Raw genomic sequence first — 25,232 nt, 5'->3', positions numbered from 1 at the left:
TTGTCAATTATATCAGGTGGAAAACAATGATGAGGATATGGTTTCTATATGCATGTATCAACGGATCAAGAGAAGGTTGCTGGTGCTTGTAGCTAATTGATTCATATTTATGTTAAAAAAGATTATCGTTATACATATCATACATATACTATATTATATGGATCATTTGAGCAAATGTTATGATAAGAAAATGCTTTATAATAATGTAAGTGATGTTTTTTTCTTTTTTTGATAAGCTAAAATATAAATAATAGTAGGCTTGTGAGTTTATGGGAATAGAATAATAACTTTATAAAGCGGTAGTGTTTTGTTTTTTTCCTTCCTTTTCTTTTGATGCTTTTGCTTGAATAAGAGTAGTTATCATTATTTTGAATTGTTGCCTGAATATGACCTTCTTGACAAATCAAGCCTTTTCAGTATATCTGTCGATGAGAAAATTAAATAATATGCTAATTTGTTGTAGCGAAATTACTAATTACTAATTAATGCAATGCGTATATATTATCCGAGGCTTACTTGTATGTTAATTAGGCAAAAGTGATAATTAATTTCCCAAACAATGATCCAATTCAAATCCTCCATTTTCAATATTCCAAAAACTTGGATAAGCAATTATTTGAAGCTAGGATTCGAAAGGTAAAAGATTGATACATGTGCTCGAAGTGATGGTGGAGAACCAAAATCAAATTTGCCAGAAAAAAAATTGTATTCGACTTGTTGGCAAGTTTGCTTTTTTTTTTTTTTTTCTTGGCAAGCTATAGTTAAAAGAAAAAAAAAATGAAGATCATAAATAATTATATATGTTTTGCAGCTAAAGAAAGCATGCAAAATGTATATAAATAATATTATTTTTAGCTGTAATTTAAGTAAGTGTATAAATAATATTTTTAGCTGTACTTTAAGTAAGTTTGTTGTCGTTCTTTTCACGGAAAACGAAAATGGAATTGCCTTGTGAAGATTTTCATTTGATGCTTTAGTTTGCCTCCATGTAAGTGTAAACATGTAAGCTTTCAATTTCTACCAAAAAAGAATGTTAGCTTTTCAATTTCTGTTCATTTGTATTTATGTATGACCAGGACTGTTCTGTTTGGCATGGGATTAATTTCTCTAAGAAACTACCTAGGGCGTAAATTCATGGGATACTTCCTTAATTTATAAATACTTAAAAAATATGTAATATGAAAAGTTATATATGCTCGAAAATTTATAAATACTTACAAAATATGTAATATGAAAAATTATATATCCTTGTATACTAAGCTACTGTTTCTTAACACGTTACCAATGGCACTTAAATTTCTTAGTTACCAATGGCACTTAAATTTCTTAGTATTTTTAACAACAAATGATTTCTATTTAATAAAGTAAGAGCATTCATAAGTTATTCTTTAAGATAAAAGAGTATATTCTGTATAATAAAGAGTATTTTTTAAAATAACTAGTAAAATTTATAAATACTTTCTAATAAACTTTCTATTAAGTTTTTTATTTTTATTTTTTCAATAAATATTTATTGTTTTATTTGTAGTTTTTTTTTTATATGAGTTACTTATATTTTAAATATTATAACAGTAACATAGAAGAATGTATTACATTCAATTATATAAATATAATATTAAAATAAAAAATAATTTTAATCCTGTAGATTTTAGAAAGCTAAACCAATTTTTTACATTAAAAAATTAAAATAAAAAATTTATTAAAATTTTCTTTTATATATTATTTAAAAAAAAAAACCACTTTTAAAAATTCCCTTAAAATGCTCTGAGACCTGAGGAAAGCCTTTTATGTCAAGTGCACACAGCGCTGCCTATTTGTCGAACTTGAGATTCGTGAATCCTTCCAGCACGTGATAGATAAAAAAAGCGGCCAACCGTTAACAAATCTCCAACCGTTTTATTCAAAAAACAAAAAAAAAAAAATCTCCAACGTTAACAAATCTCATGTAAACAACAAGCCCTTCGGCCCAAACGGTAACAGAAATGGGAATAATAAAAGCCCACCGTGACAAGGCTAGTGGTTTTTCTTTTTTTGTTTTTTTTTTGTTTTTTTTGTTTTTGGCACTTTCTTGTACACAAGTAAACGGACTACCATTTATAGACGCTAAATATCAAAATTCCAATATCCATCTTCTTTCTTCGGTAATTTCAAGTTTTTATTTTTATTTGATACATACTTATAATATATATGAGGTCGATGTATTAAGTTGATTAGCCGTGAATATGGGTAACAATTTTAGGTTTGGAGTCAAACTAACAAATGCATCATCTGATCTATCGACTCTTAAATGGTTTTGGTGCAGAACTAATTATTATTCCAGAATATAGTTTTTGCACTTGGAAATTGATAGCAAAAGAAAGTATATGCTTCTCTATTCTTACATTTTAGCTCGATGTTGAATGTTTGCATATCTGCAAAACCAAATGTAGAAACACTGATACTGCCAACCTAACAATGTTGAATTAGGAAAATATAAGGGGCTACCTGTTTGAGAAGAAGCTAGTCCTTTCGTCAGCTTTGTGTCATTCCTTTACGAGAAAAGACAAAAAGCTAAGAAAACTGGTACAAGATGCTATGGCATCTGGTTATAAGATTTTAATGAACTCGCTGTACTGTACGGTAGATTTGATATAAATCCTGGCTGTACAATAACAGAGATATGCAATGAAAATAGATATGAAAATCTATAGAGAATGCATCTAATTTTATCACGGGGGATAACACGCTCAACTTTCTGAATTAATGATTATATATATGTGTATATATATATATATATATATATAGTGCGTTTACAATGTGAGAAGACTGCAGTCTATCCATCCTGACCAAAAACATAATTTTACTCTTGATCGTTCAATTAAAACCAACGGTGCAGATCAAAATTACAAATTTCCTCTCAAAAATTCATTCCCACGTGCTGAGAACATCTTCTACAGCCTTCCCTTCCCTTCCTTTTCTGCTACCACCATTCCACCTTCTTTATTTCCTCTTCTCCTCTATCTCCTCTATCTTTTTATTTTTATTTTTTTTTTCTTTTTTCTTAAATAAAATCTTGGCGACTTCCTAGATCTTTCGAAACCCACCGCCCAAGATTCCAAAACCCACCGTCCAGGATCCCAAAACCGGGCCACTACCCTGGTACAATCCCAAATCCAATCCACTGCCAGATTTTATTTGTAAAAAAGACAAAGAAGACAGAGGAGAAAAGGTAATGAAGAAAGGTGGAATGGTGGAAGCAGAGGAAAAGAGAAAGGGAAGGGAAGGAAAGGATGTGGGAGGGAAAAATTTCAAGTATTCCTGGAGTGTGGAGTGTGGAGTATTCAGAACTCAGCATTCTTTAAATAACATGTGTATTATCTTTTTCCAAGTAATAAAAGCCTTGTTATTCCATTTTTGGGTTGTAAAGCAAAATCAACGTTGCTGAGTAGACAGAGAACCAAATCCAAAGATTGTACTGCAGATAATTTTTTTCCCTCTTAAATAAAAAATTAGAAATCTAAAACCACCCAACATCTTATGGAAGTTGGTTTCTTCTTGCAAGGGCGAATTAAGTATGATTTTATATTTTTTTTTTTTAAAAAAAAGAAAACTTAAATCTCATGATCAGTAAAGGTTCAAGACCAAATATTTATTTATTTTTCTTTTTTTGGTAAAATACATGACCAAATATTTCATTACTTTTCCATTGAAGATCGAGTTATTTGGTCCATTTTCCTATTATTGAAGGATTGAAAAACTGAGTGAGATTCGGTTGTTGATTTTTACTTTATTTTTATTTTTAAATCGGTATTCTGAAATTTGGTAACTGGAAAATGACGAGGTGAGATGAGGGACTGCAAAGCGATTTGATAATAGTATGGGGATCCTAGTTTCTGTGTGGAGTGATTTGAGGCTGATAGCAAGAAAGGCCTGGGCGATGGGTTTTGGAATGTCTGGGATGTCGCCCAAATTTTATTTAAGGAAAAAAAAAAAAAAAAAAGAAAGAAAGAGATAGAGGAGACAGAGGAGAAGAGGAAATAAAGAAAGGTGGAATGGTGGTAGCAGACGGGGAAGGGAAAGGAAGGCTGTAGAAAATGTTCTCAAAATGTGAGAATGAATCTTTAGGAGGAAATTTGTGATTTTGATCTGCAAACCATTGATTTTAATCGAATGGTCAAGAGTAAAATCACATTTTTGATCCCGATGGATAAAGTGCGGTCTTCCCACATTATAGACGCACTATACAATAACAGAGATTTGCAATGAAAATAGATATGAAAATCTATAAAGAATACATCTAATTTTATCATGAGGGACAACACGCTCAACTTTCTGAATTAATGATTATATATATATATATATATATATATATATCTATTTATATATATATTGTTATTAATGGAGGGCAAAAGCCCCGAGTAACAACAACTACACGAGTTGAACGTTTCACATACTTGATAGAAAGTAGAAACATTCAATCTTTTTTTTTTTTTTCTAAAAATTTAAATTAAACAATTTTAAGTGCAATTAATTTTAATCCATCTCTAATAACAATGTAAATTATAAAATTAGACATACTCCATGAAACTTTCAACAATAGGATCAAAGTAAAAACCATGAAAATCTAAATGCTTATCTTTCAGTTTTTGTGATTAAGGTATTTTAATTATTAAGATGATTTATTGGGCCAATTATATCAAGTATATGAAGTAGGCGGAGATACACCATAGTGGAAATCTTTTAAAGGCGTACATCAATTTTGCCTCTACATACGTAAAATAATAATAATAATAATAATAATAATAATAATAATAAACAGAAATAAACAACTTTGCCTCGATTATTTCCCCCTAAAAAGAAAATACTTCTCATCTAGGTAAATTAATGGATAAATCGTAATCAAAATTATACATCATAATCTCATTTGGGCTATGTTTTATAATTTTATAGAATTTAATATCAATGATTGAATCGGTTTTCTTTCATTAAATTGTTATTTTTTATTGTAAAATGCATCTTACACTAGGGCTTATATATTCAATAAAAAAATAAGTTAATAAAAGAAAAATCGAATGCTGAAACTATGAATTATCAAAGTATCTCCACTAATTGTATTTATTGATAGATTTTTTTTTATCATATTAGAAAAATAAATTGTTATTTAAAAATTTCTCTTTAATGGGTTTGTCTAAACATCTTTTTCAAGTTAATATGACAAAAAAAAAAAAAGAAAATACTATCAAGATAACCTTTAAGATTTGGAAAGTCTATTCAGTATTATAAAGTTTACTAAAATATAATTTTTTTTAAAATTCCATCAAAAGAGAAAATAATGTAATAAAATATTTTATTAAATTAATAGTTAATAAAAAATTTTTATGCACATTATTATTAAAAAATAATGTTATAATTGACTATATATTCGTACAACATATATTTATCCAGTGTTAATTTTGATAGTATATATAAAATAATCCGCATTTACTATTACTCACTGTTGAACATGTTCTCAGGTCAATTTGGTATAAGCTTGATTCTCTATCTATATACTTTTTTAGATCTCTCATTATTATTATTATTTTATGGGAACTCTCATTTGTTATATATATATATACATATATTAATTTTCATGGATTTCAGTTACATTTTAAATACATTTGTACCCTTTTTTTTCTTTTGGGGGGGGGGGGGAGGAGATAGATATTTTGAAACATGATATGTCTATATCAAATAAAAAGTTAAAAACAAAAATTAAACACATATTATTTATTAGAAATCCGCTTGTAAAAACTTCCCGTTAGTAGAGAAATATTCTACCTTACACGGACCAATTATTTTGAAAGTTTTGATTTATAAATTACAAATTGATGCATACCTAAGCAAGAAATTAAACGAACCTAGCACTTATAAGAATGAAGTTAGTTAATTCTTTATTCTACAGACAGAGTTAGTTTTGTGGTGGGATAATAACTTCGCCGGTGAGCACTCAAATAACAAAGTGCGGCTTTATCAACTAGATTGGTAAAATGTGTGTAAACTCATGACAAATGAACCTCTTGTTTATCATGCTAATAATTACATAAATTGAAATTTTGTAGGGCAAGGAGTAGATTGGACCCACTTCCATGATCTATTCACTATGCAAAAATTGATATTTAGCGACACTCACTTAGCAACGCTACGAAACAAATGTATCTGAAAAAACAAAAATGCGACCCTGAGATTAATGTGTCAGTAAAAATTCAATAAATATACAACGCATCCAAAAACTGTCGACCTCAAAAGGTCGCTAAAAACAAAAAATACGCGATATATCCATTAAAGGTGGCTGAATGTGGGGCTGGCCAGAGTCGCTATTAATAGTGTGTGTATATTTTATCTGAATTGTACTATACGTTTAAATACTACTAATGAAAAATGAATACCAACCGTTAATCTATATTTACATAATAATAAAATTTAATTATACAAGGTTGTTGTTCAATTATATAATTTTTCTTGTATAGCTTATTTTTGCAAATATCTTAAATAGTATTCTTTTATTTCAACTAAAAATAACCAGTAAAAATATTAGAGCAACATAACTGAGCTTTTTTTTTTTAATAGAGATAACAGGCGACACACAATCTAAATTGTGCATCGCCTGTTACCTTCTCTTTACTTTTTAATTTTTTTTAAGTTCTTTTAAACAATCTAATTTTATTTCAACAATAAATAACCAGTAAAAATATTAGAGTAATAAAACTGAGATTTTTTTTTAATATATAGTTAATAGGCGACGCACTATGTTAGATTGTTCGTCGTCTATTCATTCCTACTTTTTTGTTTTTTAGTTCTTTTAATCAATCTAATTTTATTTCAACAATAAATAAGCAGTAAAAATATTAGAGTAACATAACCGAGATATTTTTTTATTTATTTTTTATTATATATGTTACAGGCGACACACTAATTAGATTGTGCGTCACCTGTTCTCTTTCCTTTACTTTCTAATTTTTTTTTAGTTTTTTTAAACAATCTAATTTTATTTCAACAACAAATAATCAGTAAAAGTATTAGACAAAAAAAAAACAAGCTTTTTTTTTTATATATATATAGTTAATAGGCAACGCACTATATAGATTGTGCGTCATATGTTCTCTCCTCCCTTTTTTTTTTAGTTCTTTTAATTAATCTAATTTTAATTCAACAACAAATAATCCATAAAAATATTAGAGCAATATAACTGAGTTATTTTTTTTATTTATTTGTTATATGTGTAACAGGCGACGCACCAATAAGATTGTGCATCGCCTGTTCTCTCTTCATTTTTTTTTTTAAATCTTTTGATCAATATAATTTTATTTCAATAATAAATAACCAATAAAAATATTAGTGTACCAAAATCTAGTTTTTATATATATATATATATAGTTAACAAACAACGCACCAATAATATTGTGCGTCGCTTGTTCTCTCTTCACTTTTTTTTTTTTAAGATCTTTTAATCAATCTAATTTTATTTCAATAATAAATAACCAATAAAAATATTAGTGCGCCAAAACTAAGCTATTTTTTTTTTATATAGTTAACAGGTAACGTACTATTTAGATTGTGCGTCGCCTGTTCTCTCCTCATCTTTTTTTTTTTTAGTTCTTTTAACAAATATAATTTTATTTCAATAATAAATAACCAGTAAAAATATTAGAACGCCAAAACTGAACTTTTTTTTTTAAATATAGATAACAGGCGACGCATCATTCTTCAACCAATGCTCGCCTTTTCTTTTTTTCTTTTTTCTTTTTTTTTCCATTTTTTTCTTTAAATATTTAGAAACTCATAAAAAAAATAAAATCAAAATAGGACCATGACAAGAATTGAACCCAGGACCTCCTACACTCTCAAAAAATCACCATACCACCAAACCAAATGACTTGTATGTACTAATAGAACAAAAACTAGGTAATAGTGTTACGCAATGCATTATTTAAAGAATAGACGATGCATTCTTCAACAAATGTGCTGTCGTTTCTTTTTTTTTTTCTCAATTTTTTTGTTTAAACATTTAGAAATTCATAAAAAAAATAAAATCAAAATAGAGTCATAATAAAAATTGAACCCAAAACCTCCTATACTCTCAAGAAATCATTACACCACCAAGCTAAATGACTTGTCTATACTAATATAACAAAAACTAGCTAATATAGTGTTAGGCGACGCATTATTTAAAGAATGCGTAGCCAAATAGATGAATAGGCGACGCATTCCTCAACAAATGCGTTGCCTTTTTTTTCTTTTTTTTTCAATTTTTTCCAAGACCTCCTACACTTTCAAGAAATCACCACACTACCAGGCCAAACGACTTGTATGTACTAATACAATAAAAACTAGCTAATATAGTATTAGGCGACGCATTATTTAAAGAATGCATCGCCAAATATATGAACAGGCACTCATTCTTCACCAAATGCATCGCCTTTTATTTTATTTTTTTCAATTTTTTTGTGTAAACATTTAGAAACCCATAAAAAAAATAAAATCAAAATAAGGCCATAACAAGAATTGAACCTATGACCTCCTACACTCTCAAGAAATCACCCCACCACCAAGCCAAATCACTTGGATGTAATAATACAACAAGAACTAGCTAATATAGTTTTAGACGCCGTAGTATTTTAAGAAAGAGTCGCTAAATAGACGAAAAGGCGATTCATTTGTCAGCAACTGCGTCGCCGTTTCACCCAACTAATTTTTAACTTTTTTTTCAATTTGAAAATTATTTTAGTAATTTTTTAATTTTGCAAATATGTTTTTTTTTTTTTTTTTTTTATAAATGAGCAATCAACAAAACTAATTAAAGATAAAAAAAAAAAATGGAATAGGTGACACATTTTAATTGAATTGCGTCGCCTGTTCCTTCAATTATTTTTTATTTTTTTTAAAAGAAAAGCAATTTAATAGACTTTCAATTTTTAAAAACAAGTAAACTATCATTGACCACAAACACATGAAAGTTAAACTCATTTAACATACTTATGTAGATAAGTTGGTAAATAAATGCTTGTTGAATAAGAATTCTATATTCGGTACCCTATCTCAAATTTGGTCTTGAGTTATTTTGTGTCTCGTCTATACACATATATGTGAATAACTGAGAAAAGCACTGACAAAACTATTTTCTATTTTTAGATCAATGGAATTTATGTCCATTGGATTGTTACATGAACATATTTGTAGATGAACAATTAAAAAATTATTTAAAGATTATAAAGAAAATATAAAAAATGAAATAGGCGATGCTTTTGGACCATATTGCATTGCTTGATCCCAAAATTCAAGAATAGGCGACCCTTCTTGAAGAGAATGAGTCGCCTGTTCTCTTAATTAAAAAAAACAAAAATTTTGAAAGACATGCAAATTTTATAAAGAATAAAAATGTACTTGAAAAACAGAAAAATAAATAGCAATTTTCGATATTGTACTTCGCATTTTTAAGAAATATTTTCAGTTTTTATTTGTAGATGAAAAATAAAAAATTAATCAAAGAAAAAAAATGCAATTGGGAGAAAAAGGCGCATTTTTGCCATTTTTTGAAAATTTTTGGCGTGTTTTAAAATTTTTAAGCGTTCCTTTGAATCCTTTTTTCTTTTTTAAAACTACATTAAGTACACTAGCTAATAGATATTAGATTTAGAAACAATCTAAGAGAGACTTGAAGAGTGAGATATTTCGGATTTCATTTTTCATTTGCCTACGTTGTCGTCGGTCGGGAAGCTGGATTTCTCTATGTCGCTCTTGTGATTTTCTGGGTTTCATCTTTCTTTGTCTCCATCGTTTAGGTGAGTTTCTTTTTTCTTTGTGGTTGGCAAAGACATGAGGTGGGTTTTTTTTTTTTTTTTTTTGTTCATTTTAACTGCAGGTTAGGTTCGTTGGGTTTTATTAATCTTACTTTTGTAGAAATTTTGTTTGCGATATTGCTTGACATTGTTTTGCTAAGTTCAACAAGTATTTTATGTTAAAGATCAACTTGATTTAAGATGGTTTATTGTTTTAACTTCACCACAACATCGTACTTTTGTTGAAGAAGATGTTCATGGAGATACTACGATGGTTCACAATCTATTTGACATATAGTTGCCAAGTATCGATGAAAATGGTAATGAGGATGGATGTGAGAGTGACTATGTTTGTAATAACTGTGAGGGGAGAAATATGTCTCGTCAAATTTTAAGAACAATGGTAATATTCTTTAAATTTTCATTTACTAAATTACAAATTTAATAATGATTAATATTTTATTTATTTTGCATAAGTATTAATAACTTTTTTAATTTTTCCATATGCAGTATGAGGGTGTAATATTGTCAACAAAAGGACGTCAACTTCCATCTTAATGAGTATGCATTCATGGAAGTTTAATTAATATTAAATTTTTTTATGAAACATATAATAGCTTACAAATTATGTAAAAATATGTCAATAAGATGATATTTAATTTATTTGATAATTAATTTGTTATAACAAAATATTTATTTTAAATTTTTGTATTCTAATTATTTTGGATGAAGCTAGTTTTCGTTTTTTTGTATTTTAATTATTTTTATATTTTTCCTATTTTAATTACTTTTCACAAATTTAAAAAAATTAAAAACAAAAAAGGGGCGACGTATTAATAAATAATGCGTCACTAAAAGTGTCGATGCATCGCTAAATAGGCGACTCTAATAATGCGTCGCTAAATAGTTAACTCTATTAATGCGTCGCTAAATAGATGACTCATTAGCGACTAATATATTTAGCAACTCTATATAAAACAGTCACTAATATATTTTTAGTGACATTATTGCAGAGCGTCGCTAAATAAGAGTCGCTATAAATGGATTGATGGAATGCGTCGCTAAAAGTTAAAAGATAGGCAACTCTCATACTGCATCACTTATTATCTTATGGATTTAGCGACAGGAAGTTAGACGATTTTGTTCGATATGTCATTGTTTATTTTGTGCGATGCATTTATTGCGTCATTTATCAATGCAATTCTAGTAGTGATCCTACTAAAATAAAGCAATGAGATGGATTCTAATATACAATTACAAAAAAATTATTCATGTAACAAACAATTACTTTAAGATGCCCTATGATGCCAACAGATAAAAAATCTATGTATATATGTATATAGATATATAGTATAAGATATATTTGTAATGGCTGTTAAACATGGCATGATTTTGGAACTTTGACAATTATTTATCTTTTAATCATATATACATAATTAATAGTCTATTCAATTGCAAGGCTGAAAATTAAAACTATTGTATATATTTGATTCCTGCAATATAATTTGCAGTTAGATACGAAATGTTTTTATGTTAAAATAATGCGGAATAAATTCATATTTAAATGTCAGTGTGATAGATTGGAAATTGGTGATGAGGAAGGGAGGGGATGGAAATTCCAAACAAACAAACAAAAAAAGGGAAACTTGTGGGAAATGATTGAGATTTGAGACTTTTGTCTGTGGAAAGAATTTTGTAGGGCTAGGCCAATGAAAGTAGAAAAGGGGGGGTGTAGATAGTGGGGGCATGTAAATTCAGAAGTGAAAACTCCAAAATGCTATATATGTAGTAATAAAATGGATGCAAAGAGTATCACCCATAATTTAGATATCAGAGAAAGACTAATCATTATTCATGGATCCTTCCATTTCCTCCTCCTCCTCATTCATCGCCTATTTTCTCTCATCTCTATGCCTCGTTTGCTCTTTGGAAGGAAAACACACTACGGAGACCCACCACAATACTCATCATGCTGTTCAACTCACCTCTTTGCTGCGACCGACTGTCTGCACCAGCAGCACATCCACCAAAGGTTATATTTATTCTCATTTTCCTTGCTGTAGATTTATAGTATCATATATTATATATAATTCTCTTTTACATATAAAACACATATTTCTGACCCTTTTTTGGTCAAGAAAATTAGTTTGGTATATATATGAAGCCAAAATTGACCAAAATTTTGTGACATGAAATCTTGTAGAGAAAATTATTAAAGAAATAAAAGACCACTTTTTGTTAGTTTAAATTTTTCAAAAAGTAGAAATTTAATTTAATTTAAAAGCTAGAGATTTAAAAGTTTTGAATTCAAAATTTTATTTTTTTATCAGTTTATCAATTTCAACTTTTGAAATAAATAATAATTTAACCAAATTAATCGTTAAAACCGTTGTGGACAAAATTAATGTGAAAAAAATATATTGAAATATGAGATATTCCCGAAATATGTTCCAAAAAATTGCAAAAATTATTAATTTATACTTATTTACGATGGAAATTATTATCATCATCATCATCATCATCAATAATTTACGATTTTAATCAAGTAGATAATTACATGGAAGGGTCACTAAAAGTGGTACACAGGCATGGTCCATGCAGTCAACACCATGTGAAGACAAAGCCACGGCTCCACCTTCTCACTCTGAAATCCTCCTCCAGGACCAATCCAGAGTGAATTCAATCCGCTCCAGCATTTTTAAAAGTAGAAAGCCAACCAACGCCGTCGTGGACCTCCCCGCCAAGCCCGGTAACAGCTTAGGCTCTGAAAAATACATTGTGACGGTAGGCCTGGGCACACCCAAAAAGGACTTATCGCTAATATTAGATACTAGCAGCTCTCTCACTTGGACCCAGTGCATGCCCTGTTCCCACTCTAGTTATTCCCAGAAGGAACCAACGTTTGACCCTTCCAAGTCTTTCACATATGTCAACGTTTCATGTAAATCGGCAGCGTGCTCATTACTCACTTCATCCACAGGTAAATTTTATTGATTAATAATTAATTAATGGGATATTTGCAATAATAATTTAATTGGTCGTTTTGTTCCAATATTTCACAAACGGAATGTGCTTCCGGGACCTCCACGTGTATATACGACGTACAGTACAATGAACAATCGTACTCTGTGGGATACTTTGCCAAAGAAAGAATTACGTTATCCAAATACAACATGTTCAATGGTTTCCTCTTTGGATGCGGTCATGAAAATCGTGGCCTCTTCGGCCAAACTGCTGGGCTGCTAGGCCTGGGCCGAGACAAGATGTCTATCGTCCAACAGACCTCCAAGATTTACAGACGCATCTTCTCCTACTGCCTTCCGACCCCCTTCAGCGGCTCTACAGGAAGCTTAACCTTCGATCGAACTCCCGTAAGCTCTAAAGACATAAAGTATACACCTCTATCCACATCCACTGGTATAAACGATTCATTTTACGCCCTCGATTTGGAAGGCATAATCGTTGCCGGTGCTAAACTATCCATTCCATCATCGATTTTTTCGTCCCCGGGTACAATTATCGATTCAGGAACCGTCATAACACGTTTGCCGGCCACTGCTTATAGCGCCTCCTGGTCAGCGTTTCGGGAAGGGATGAGTGGTTATCAGACGGCCCCGGCACTGTCAATTTTGGAGACGTGCTACGACTTGAGCATGTATCCATCGTTCTGCTTTCCGAAGATAAGCTTTTTGTTCGGCGGTGGAGTTGAAGTGGAATTGAAATTCGAAGATATAATTTACGTGGGCGGCAATGCTAGGCAATTTTGTTTGGCGCTTGCTGGGTACACAGACGATGATGAGGTCACGATATTCGGGAATGTCCAACAGCAAAGTTTGGAAGTGGTGTATGATGTTGGTGGAGGAAGGATTGGATTTTGGCCCTGCTGTTTGTTAAGTTACCTGACGTTTACGGCAAAATAGGATGTTATACTATTTTACCAATCATAAATTATAGCATAGACTGAAAAGTGTTTTTAATGCCAGCCTAATGGATGTTATACTATATTATTAATCAAATAATTTACAACATAGATTGAAAAGAGTGTGTTTGTAATGCCAACCTTAATGCTGTTCTTCTTGTCCTGGAAATGGAATATATATGGTTTCACGAATCAACAATTTCATTTCCTTCTTATGCTTCCTAGGTTCTGTTTACTACTGCTATAGGCCATATTGTTTACTGTTGCAAATTAATGAGTCGTTTTAGTGTCACTTCCTTTATTACTAGTTCTGGTGGAATTTCTAACCCATGATAGTTTATGAGCGCAAAAATTCCATTTCATTAAATGAGTGGAAAGATAAAATCATACTTATCAACTAATTCCTGAGCTTTAAACAGTTGCTGATGTAATCAAGTTAGCAACAAGTTTTTGGGCTCGAATGGAAAGAATATTGTGTTGCGGAGGTTTGGACCACACTTAAAATGACAACCAGGATAGACACATACACGGCTTTGTATTCGAATGGTATGGTTTATATAGGCTTGAAGGTTTACATTTATGCTCAAATCCTCAAACTTTTCTTGCACCATAATCATAAATAGTTGGCTTTTGACAATTCCGTTGGATTCTCAAAAGCGTAGTTGTCTAAGAATAAGCATAGAATATCAACTTTTTGAATTCGAATTCATCATTTGGGCCACAAGTTTCAGTGACTTCCTTCGTTCCTTCCCTTGATCAGGGTCTAGAGCAATCTATTAGGCCGGTCTGTACTCTTCACAAGGTCTAGTAAAATGTCAAGGTCGAATTTCTAATCACAAAGAAAGATGAAGGTTCAGGCCTTTTTAAGAATTAAAAAAAAAAAAAAAAAAGTCAAAATTGATTATTACAGTCTTACTGTTCCGTAGAGTGGATGGGCAACTTCTTTTCTTCTTCTTCTTCTTCTTCTCCTTTTTTTTTTTTTAGGTTAAAGGATGAGCAGAATCCTTAATTGGTTTCCACGTCAACGTGAAAGGTTGAGCATATATAAATTATCAATATTTAAACCAAAAAAAAAAAAGAACCGAAATTTGATGAACAGTAAAATTTTGTTGTCAAAGGTACACTAGATTTTTACTTAGGCAAACATGTATAAGTTTTTCACCAACCATCTGCATCAAAAGTAAGTTATAATTTATTCACCAAAAAAGAAAAAGAAAAAGTAAGTTATAATTTGTAAAAAGTCAATTATCATTATTCAACCAAAAAAACAAAAAAAGGAAACAAATAAAAAGTCAATGAGCATTAACACCCGAATAAACCGTTATGGCAATAAAATAAAAGAAAACAAATAAAAAAAGAAAAAATGGTCGATCAATTCGAGAACTGAAAAAAAAAAAAAATCCAGAATGATTTATTTTTACATGATTCTTTTATAAACTTTTAATATATAATAAAATTGAATTAGTACAATTATAAAATAACTAATATAATATAATATTTTAAATTTTATTATTAGATTTATCACATGTCAAAATATTTATAAAAGGATTATATAGAACAGATGATTTAGAGTGCATCTGATTTTGTCTCGGGAAGTGGGGTCGGAGAGTTTTGACCACCGGACATTGAATTCAATGAATTGATGAGGTTGGCTTTCCAAGGCTGATGAGAAAGTGAACAAAACGAATTCCATCAGAGTCATGGGCCACACAGTTCCCATCATCATCATATTCAAACCCGTTAAAATATTTGTTTTTTACTCAAAGAGGTTTTTTAGCTGTGACAACGAAATTGATGTTAATGAGGACAGAGACAAAATACATAATCATATTCATGTATAGAGTATTGTTGGCCATTTACGAGGCTATAATATATAATATGTATCCGAACTTCGAACCAGCCTAATTATTATCTTTTTAAAAATAAACAAAACCTAACTATTATCTTTGTACTTACCACCAAAAAAAAAAAAACTACCCGTATATTCATAAAAAATCCTAATCATCTTTATAGAAGCAGCATGAACTGTAATTATTGCTTCTACGTGCCCTTTTCACATAAATCATTTTCCGGCCAAATTCAAAAAATTATTGGCAATTATATATTATATATACTGACCGAAGAAAAATTATATATTGTATGATATTTTAAAAAACTGTTATTAATTCCACGTGAAAATGGAAATTGAGTATGCCATGCCTTAATACCAGGTATTACTTTACACACGATTGCAGGGTATTGGATCTCAATTAATATCGGTATCCGTTGCACCATCACGTGGTCAGAGTTTAAACAATATTATTGTCAACTCTAACAGAGTCAGATATCAAACTCACGCGGTAAATTCTATATAAAGTTCGTTTTTATGTTTGTCCGTAATAAATAATTATACGTGATATTTTTACTTTTTTGATAGATACGTGTATGTAATAAATTATAAAATTGCATTAAAGCTATTTGCAAAAGAACAAAAGGAAAAAGATTACATTACAGCTCAAAAAATTAATTAAATTATTATATAATTATGCTTGTTAAGTTTTGGATTAAAATGGAAATACGCCTTTCCCGGGGAGTCGGGGGAAGTTTTAATAAAGAGTCAACAACCATGGGCTTAGTGAATTACCAAAAGACGCCTTGCTATTAGCCAAGGACCTTTTTTAATGGACGGCAGAAAAAGTATACTCAAAGCCCGATATTTTTCGATATTTGCATGGTTCGATCGTACCCGGTGTCGCAATAACCTTTAAAAATAAATAAATAAAGGCCGCGAATTTACTGAAAACCCAGCTCCATCGCGATCACAGTGGCCTGATTAAAGTTGGATTCTTTTCCCATTAACGTACAATTATATCACTGTAGTGTCCAAACAAAAGCAAACGCAATGAAAGTAATACTTTAATATTAAACAAATAAACAAATAAAAAAAATTAAATTCGTATTAGCATTAACAGCTGGATGGTGATTATAAAAACTGATGGTTTTCACAGAGAGAGAGAGAGAGAGAGAGAGAGAGAAAGATGCTAAACAGAGCAAAATTATGTTGGATTCCTTGAATTAAGGATTGAATAGGCAAACGCGTGAGTCATTTTGGAATGGACATTTGCCCAAAAATATCACTCATTTCTTCTGTTTATGTGAATTTAGTAAGTGTGTGGTTAGGATAGGATCATAAAAGGAGTATTAAGTAGGTTTGCTTAGGTACACTTCCGGGCCACATCCATTTTTACTAGTATGCTATTTGACTTACCCACGCAAAAGCGTCCTCACCGCTACTAAAATTTTTAGATCGGAAATAAAAAATTAAAACGGGTTTTGTCGTACAAGGAATGTTTTAGCCTGTGTTAAAGCAATTTCGATGGCTTACCTTCAACCACATCCCATTTTAGGTTTCACTGCCAGAACCCATCCCCACCACCAAAATCTTTCATTCTAGTTCTGTCCCCTTCGACACCCATAACCAAACGAAAAAAAAAAATATATATATATATATATATATCACATCCCCATAAAATTACGTCAGCATAATAAATCGTAAACTTCACTTTCAGAATCTCTCAAAAAGAGATAAATGTGCTTTTTTAATTTTTATATAATTTTTCATAATAAAAATTCCAAGAAAGTTAAGTTAAATCCAAAATAAAAAATCGGGGAGAGATCTGAGAAACCCAGAAGGTGGAAATTCGCTGCAGTGTTATTTTTGTTTGGTTTATATAAGCATTTTTATTATCTACATCCCCACCGTCCACGCCAACAGAACTACCCCCACCAGTCCCCCCTATAAAAAAAGGGCCAATAATTACAAATCACAACACTGCGTATCAATTAAAAAAAATTGGATTTTAATCTGACACCTGATAACAATTTTTTTTTAATTTTATGCGTCATCCTCATCGTCATCACCGGACTTATGGTGATTTACTTTCGCCATTCCGCGTGCCATATTAGGCGCGTGAGCCGCGTCCACCACCACGGTGGTCGCCGACGACATTTCCATTTGACAAACCCTAACCGCACCGACTAACCTCTCGGGTAACTCATCCTCTGTCTGCGCTTCCACCATAAAACCCATGTCGATCGTCACGCTCGTCACGTATCCCAATGCAAGGTGCAAAATGGCGCTCGCGATCGTCGAGCTTCCGATATCGACGTCTATCTCAAAATAGTTCGGTCCTCTATGGTAATTGCACGTCAAGGCCTTCCCCAACAAACACGCTCCGTAATTCCCAACCGTCTTCTTCACGATCCACGGCCCTTTCACGATCCGATTCACGATCTTAAAACGTTGGTTCCTGAACGCATCGTCGCCGTTGATGAACCGGTAAAGGAGCGAACCCGGTTGAACGGCGTCGTCGGTGGCAAAATAGAAAACCGCGCTATAATGGTCCTTACCAGGGACTTGAAGATTCACAGCGAAAACGAAGCTCTTAAGGGATTTCCCTTGAGACTGAGCTTTTCGAAGCGAAGCAGCGACGCGGTTATCGGGGCGAGCGAGTACGTTATCGAGTTTAGCACTGGATTTGAGCCAGTCCATGCCGGCAGGTGAGAGTAGGTAATCGCCGGAGGGGGATTTCGTTCTCTTTGTGAAGTAGTTCTTGGCTCGGAGAGAGAAAAGGTCACCGGGCGGTGAGGCCCAGCCATTGATGCCAGTGTGGAGGTCCACGTGGCGTAGAGATCCGCCGTTGATGGATTCGGCCATCCAATCGAAGGCGGTAGTGGTGGAGCCACCAGATCTGGAGCATTTCCCAGCGTGTTCTTTTCCAGAACTCCGGTGCTTCTGCTTAGTTGGACACATGGTTCTTCTTCTCAGCCTTTTTTTTTTTTTTTTTTTTTTTTCTTTGTTGTTTTTTTTGTTTTTCGGCTATGTTTCTCTCAGAGACTGGTTGAGAGTAAATGGGCCTCAGAGTGGATGCTTAATATGGTCAAGAGAGGAAAAAAGGAGAAAGATAGTGGTGCCCCTCAGTTTCCAAGAAACTACGAGAGAGTCCTTTATTCCGCTACAGCTATTATTACCAATAAAACAAAATTGTGTGGGGATTTGGATTCTCCTGCTTACGTAGGATTTCAATCTCATTCCGATCATTTTATATGTCCATGTATAAGAATTTAATTATTGACCAAAAATACATATATATATATATATATATATATATATATATAATGAATTTAATTAAATGGTTACGATGTCTATGGCTTTGAAAACTAAATCATAAATTAATATAAAAATTTTATATTTAATATTAAATCGTAAATCATTTTAAAAACTTTTCATAAATTAAAAATTACAAAAATTTATTTATAATATTTTCCAATTTAAATATTATTATTTGAAAATTTCAAGAGATATAAAAAGCGAATTAGTACAATATTAATAATATCTATCATAAATATTTCTAAATTAAGGATAATAACATGTCACAATATTAATTGTACATTAGCATGGCATAAAATTGTGAAGTCAAATTGAAATCTCTTTTTTTCTTCAAAAATGGAGAAGATCCGCATCCATTTTAGGAAAAAAAAAAAAAAAAAAGGTTAAGTGCATAAAATCCAAGTCTTTGTTTGGTTTTTGATTATTATGTTTTTTCACCACAGGGTGAGTGGTCTCTCTCTCTCTCTCTCTTCCGGCTGTGACACTGGGGTGGGTTTTTGGTGACTTGTTTCAGTTCCATAACTTCCAATGCCCATTATGAAATTCCCTAGTGTATATCTTTAATTTTTTTTCGAAAGACCCGAGTGTAAATCTTAGATGAGATACAGTTATTAATTTGTATTAGATTCAGCATCAATTAATTATTTTAATTTTTAGCCGAGCAGATTTTTTTTTTTATATGCATTTTAAATTTTTTACGGAATTCAAATTTCTTTTTCAATTCAATCAGTGAGGGGTCAATTCATGTACCACAGAAAACGAGAGCAGGAAGAAGACGACTTTTTCGAGGAGTTGTTTTTTTGACTTCATAGACGTCGACGGTAAAATAGAAACACGTGGCAAAAGCAGTAAAGCATCGTTAATGATGTAGACTGAATGTAGAGAGTTGCCTTACGGTAGCTCACGTGTACATGCGCATGCTCCTTCAATTCGCCACTTGCACATCAGGTCCACCATCTTCACAACTTCATTGTTCACTTTTTTTTTTTTTTGGGTGAATCGTAGCTCAAAATTTGGAAGCCGTTCATCATGCATTATGCATAGAAAAGCTCATAACTCCGTCCAAAAAATATAATAATTATAAATACATATTGATGCATGACGACATTCGGACATTGGGCAATTAGGAACATTGGTACAGCCAAATGTTAAAAATAAAAAAGTAAAAAAACAAAAGAACAAAATAACCGCTTAACAAAACAAAGTATTAACAAACTCCAATTTTTACGAATATTTTAAAGGTTCTTTCCATACTGTATATCAAAATTTTGGAAAACAACCTGAACTTTTGTTTTGCCGAATCATGATGTACTAATAGGTGGATATTGTCCTATCTTGGCCTGCAGACACCATAAGCGAGTGGAAAAAAAATCTCTTGTGCTCCCAGGAGCACTAGAAATGAGCTCGATTGAGTGGCTCGCATCGAGTACCGGCTTTCTTAGATGAATTGGTTTTCTAATTTTATCAAGTTAGAAAGAAAAATAAATAAATAACTAAAATCTTCAGTGTGCCATATGATCAGGTTTTGATCTTTTTAGAAAATGTAGAAAATACAGCAATAAAGAGAGATTTGCTGTCCCAAAATTGGCAGAAGAGCATCTGCACTTTTGGACGATGATAATAATATTTGTTGGTGGAATTTGGGGCTATACCCCACAAAGCCAGCTTGGTAGAGGACCCATTAATCTCCTGAGACGATTCTCATTAAAGAAAATAATAGGATTTGGAGTAAAGGTTGGTACCATAGCTTAGCTTGGAATTGAAATTTGTCTGCATTGATGTCGTTGATCATGATTGATGTACAATGGATATGAAGTCTGGTAAAAGGGCAAAAGAGGGTATCTAAGAAGACACCTTGTCTACTTGGGGCTAAGTGCATAATTTTACCAACGTTTCTATGTAACAAAGTAGCATTCTAATTCGTACAATCTTCCGTGTCCAACCAAAAAAAAAAAAAAAAAAAAAAAAAAAAAGGAGCAATGGAATCGTGGCAAGATATAGTCCATCAATATGCCCTAAGCTTTTTACAATTTTTCATGCTACCTTCGATACCATATTCGCAACTACGATTGGAATAAAGTTCTGGCACCTAATTCAGATTTATAATTGCCATAAATTTGCTTGTTGGGATTTTCTTTTTGCGGACATCTTTTGGAACCAAAAGAGATTATAGCTGGAATAGCTGGAATCTCTCCTTGTGTCATTGGTACAACCTTTAATTTTATCACTTACTAAGAAGGTCAATATCATTAAACACCGATCAATGTTAGCAAGCACCATCTTTGGACATGATCAAGCCTTTTTACCTTCAACACCAAAACCATCAGTTATTCTTATACCAACTTTCAAAAGCCTCTGTATACAGTATACTTCCAACTTAATTTGAACAAATCTCTTCATTTTAATCCTTGAAACTACGACATATGCTCAAATGAAGATTGCATTGAATAACAACCATGAAATATTCCAATACCATGCCCAACTACGGTTGCAGTTTAGTGAAGAAGATGTTATTTCCCAGGCAGTCCTGCCTGAGCTCGAGAAATTCCTTATTCACTTCAGATTTGCGCACAGGGAGGAATTATTGTGTATCATATCCTATTTGGTGCACATAGCTAATAGAATAATGCCATGTTTAAAAAAAAAATAACATATCATATTAAAAGCCACATAAGCAAGATTTATACACCATTTCACGTTTTTTTTTTTTTTCTTTGGGAACAATCTATTACTCTGACCTTCAATTATTTCTTCTGTATTTGTTTCCTTGTTCATCTTTATTTTACGATTTCTCTTGCTTTTGTCTTTTTCTTTCGCTACTTCACCATTTTTTTAATTACTTTGTTGTCCTCTTTCTTCTGTGTGAATAAATGGACTTATGGATTTGAAATTAAAATTAAGAATTAAATCACCAAACACCTATATGTTGCGAACAGTATAAACAATTGCCAAGTAACATGGTTTTTGGTTAGTTTCAGTTAAGATCTGAAATGGTGAAGTTGCCGAAAGACAGGCAAAAGTAAAAGATCTGAAATGAAAATGGAAGCAAAGGGTTTTATAGCTCTTTTCCATATAAACAAGGCAGAAAAAGGAAAAAGAATAAACACATATGGAAAGAGTTGATATTTCGTCCAAACAAGAAAGAAAAGAGTTTAGATGAAATAGGAAGTAATAAGATAACAGTGTTGTCTTGCTTATGTGGCATTAAACCTGACCTATTATTTCTGGAAACATGGCATTATCCTACTAGATATGTGCACCAAATTGGATATTGAGTTGGTACACAAATGAGTACCAAAGAATTTTTCATTACAGTGGCACTGCTTCATGTTACGTGGAAACTACCTCAAACTAATTACAACCCCCTAAACACCTTGAAAGAGGTGAAGCAATCATATTCCTGGTATTAATCTCTCAATTTTATGATTGATTTATCCTCCCCCTTTCATGAAATATCATCAAAGTTTTTGCACTCTTTCTTTAAAACTGTAACTCGCATTTGGCTACCTTCTTATTCCACCGCCATTACTCATGTCAAAAACAGTCTTGGGATTAACCTTGCTAACATGACTCAGTCAAGCTATATTTATATACTCATCTGAAGTTGCTCAAATAACACCTCATCGAAAAAGTTTCCAAATTCCTATGTAGGTATAAGACATGTACAAAAAACATACCTAGTGTATCGTCTAATACGATCCTACAGTAATCATTTGTCATTTTGCCTGCTCCAAAAATTTTCAAACTTCAACAATAAGTCTGTCAGAATATACAAAAGTGGATGCAGATTTTTTCTCCATTTGTTTATAAAAATTAAACACATATAGTTGCACACATACTATACCATATATAAAGCCTGCTTACTATAAGCCAAATTACTAAATGCATCTCACACAAGTAGATCCATTCATTCTAATTTATAGCCCTAATAAAATAATGAGAAAAGCAAAACAAATTTTCTACTTCGAAAATCTAACAATTCTATAGTGACCATCCTAAACTCCCAGTGGTAAAGCCATCTTCACTAACAAAAAGCATTGGAGTTTGGGATTAATAATAAGCCATACTGACAAACTTCCTGGTTCCTGCCTGCATATTGGGGGACTTGGCATAGTTAGTCTACCTCTTATTCTTCAATTCTCCTTCATGCATTTACTCCTAAGAGCTTCTAATCAAACCAGAGAACTCTACAAATTTATTCAGCCATGACTTTTGTATCTCATGACCATAGTGATGAAAATCAATTGGAAAGCAAAGAGGAACAATGTTGCAATTATCCAAAAGCACTGACGGGATATGATGGAAGTCTAACAAATCCAAATATGGGGCCTTTTTATTTGTTAAACCAAATCAAATAAGTAAAAACTAATAAGGAGTCTCACAAATCCAAATAAGGGGCCCTTTTATATGTTAAACCAAGTCAAATAAGTAAAAACTAATAGGGTGTATCAAAAATCCAAAAGATAAAAATGTATCAGAAATAATCTATATATTATGCAGAGCTTGTATACATATCGTTTCCAATATCTTTCTTTAGTTCAACTGCAATTATACAAACATTAATGCTTTACAACATTGGAATATGGTGCAGATATGACACAATTCCCTGACTCTAAAAACAACTGAGAAGCCAATACAAGTCTATACCACCACGGGGACAAGGGTAAAGTAAGATCAATCACAACATCAATCCAGCATTCTGGAATATACAGCAAACTGCATAATCAAACATGGGATACAGACATTGAGTTGAACAGATCATGTATTATGACCATGTAAGATCATTTGATGACTCTGTAGGTACCAATATATTTCTTAAATTCGACTACTCAAGTTCAAAGAGCTGCCTATCTTATATAATGTTTTTATATTTCTTAAATTCGACTACTCGAGTTCAAAGAGCTGCCTATCTTATATAATGTTTTTTACTTTCTACTTTGATTCCAATTTTTTCCTCCTATACATGTTATAAGTTAAACAAGCTGTAAATCACCCCTAGAAGAAATCAAAGACTTAGCCCTGTGTTTAACTTTGTTATGGCTTAAACATTCAGCAACTAAACAAGGGAAACGTAAAATTACAGGACGACAATATTCAAGTGCCCAAAATGATAAGGAAGTTTCTTTCTATTTTCATTTCCTTGAGCTTCCGAAGAAACCAAAGGAAGCCAACTACAAAATAAGAGAACCGCATGTTCTTTACTTTCTAACTAAACATAAAAAACGAGGAAAAAATAAAAATTCTAACGGAAGAAAAAAAAAATAATAATAATAACACAACCCATAGTTTAGGAGACAATCAAATGAGTCTACTCCAATTTCCTAAAATCATGTAAATTTCCACATAACCCCAGCAATTAATAGTCTATTAGTATACAGATGACAAAAAACCAATAATCAAAATGACCACAAGAACCCATATAATTCGCTCTACCAAAAAACTAATTACTATTTTCTGATATTAAAAAAAAAAAAAAATCAACAAATTAGGGTTCTTCACCAACCTTACCAATGTTCTACAAATCATATTGTTCATCCTCATCAGTGTGCTTTTCTCCTCTGGGGTTGTTTCTCAGTAGCTAATCTGTATATCCAATAGACCTAAATATGATAATAGAGTAAAGGAGGTAAAAATTAGATACATAAAGCTTCAAATTAGTGTGAAAATATAAATGGTAAAGGGAATGAAATATATAAAAGAGTACCAAAGCGAAAACATGAGCAGCTATAAGGAGAACCACTATGAAGGGAACTAATTCGAGTAGCCATGGACGCGACGACGGCTGCTCATTCGCCATTTTTAGATGTCAATGAGAGTTTTTAGCAAGACTGTCTGTGTCTGTGTCAATGAGCCCAACCGAGTTTTACAAAACGGCACAAGTCCTTCCTTGGTGCGGAACTTTGCTGACTACTTTCAGAAGTTGAAGCACCATATGAGACGGGTGCCGGATCGACTGTCGGGTCAAGGTTTTATCTCTCTCTCTCTCTCTCTCTCTCTCTCTCTATATATATATATATAAATATATTAAATAATATAGTTTTAAATTTTCAAGGTTTTTTTTAATGTATATATTAAATGAAATCAAATAAACATAAATAAAAAAAATGATAACCAAGAAATAAATGGATAGATAAACATAAAAATATTTAAAAATAATCTTGGAGATTTTAATAACTGATATGATATTCATATGACTGACATTAACGCATTTTAAAATGTTTACTTTAGGGTAAGAAATATGAAGGGAATTAAAAAAAAAAAAATCTTTTGATTACCTAATTATGAAATTTATTGAGAAGTATTTTTTTTTAATTTGAAACTAAGAATAAAATATGAGGTATTAAAAAATTTTGTCACTTCAATAAACAAA

The 25,232-nt window shown here is 31.6% G+C and overlaps 2 protein-coding genes and 1 long non-coding RNA gene across 4 annotated transcripts; 1 reads left to right on the top strand and 2 right to left on the bottom strand.

Annotated features, from left to right (window-relative positions):
* The first annotated feature begins 12,967 nt into the window (after positions 1 to 12,967).
* On the top strand, positions 12,968 to 13,897 carry LOC107419864 (aspartyl protease family protein At5g10770). The gene has a single exon (XM_025074687.2). The coding sequence runs from the start codon at positions 12,968 to 12,970 to the stop codon at positions 13,712 to 13,714; it is 747 nt and encodes a 248-aa protein (XP_024930455.1). The 3' UTR covers positions 13,715 to 13,897.
* Positions 13,898 to 17,250: 3,353 nt separating this feature from the next.
* On the bottom strand, positions 17,251 to 18,619 carry LOC107419893 (protein ENHANCED DISEASE RESISTANCE 2-like). The gene has a single exon (XM_016028721.4). The coding sequence runs from the start codon at positions 18,503 to 18,505 to the stop codon at positions 17,588 to 17,590; it is 918 nt and encodes a 305-aa protein (XP_015884207.1). The 5' UTR covers positions 18,506 to 18,619; the 3' UTR covers positions 17,251 to 17,587.
* A 4,715-nt stretch (positions 18,620 to 23,334) lies between these two features.
* LOC107419924 (uncharacterized) lies at positions 23,335 to 24,851 on the bottom strand. Of its 2 annotated transcripts, none has more exons than XR_001581642.4 (3): positions 24,567 to 24,851; positions 24,366 to 24,462; positions 23,335 to 23,578 (listed from the first exon to the last, which is right to left on the bottom strand). It is a non-coding gene; the product is annotated as an uncharacterized LOC107419924 (long non-coding RNA). The 2 variants fall into 2 exon arrangements; XR_001581641.4 differs by having other exon boundaries at positions 24,371 to 24,462; positions 24,567 to 24,850.
* Positions 24,852 to 25,232: the final 381 nt, after the last annotated feature.

The sequence above is a fragment of the Ziziphus jujuba genome, chromosome 5, assembly GCF_031755915.1.
Source record: "Ziziphus jujuba cultivar Dongzao chromosome 5, ASM3175591v1".
Lineage (NCBI taxonomy): Eukaryota > Viridiplantae > Streptophyta > Magnoliopsida > Rosales > Rhamnaceae > Ziziphus > Ziziphus jujuba.
This window is presented reverse-complemented; position numbering and strand designations above follow the sequence as displayed.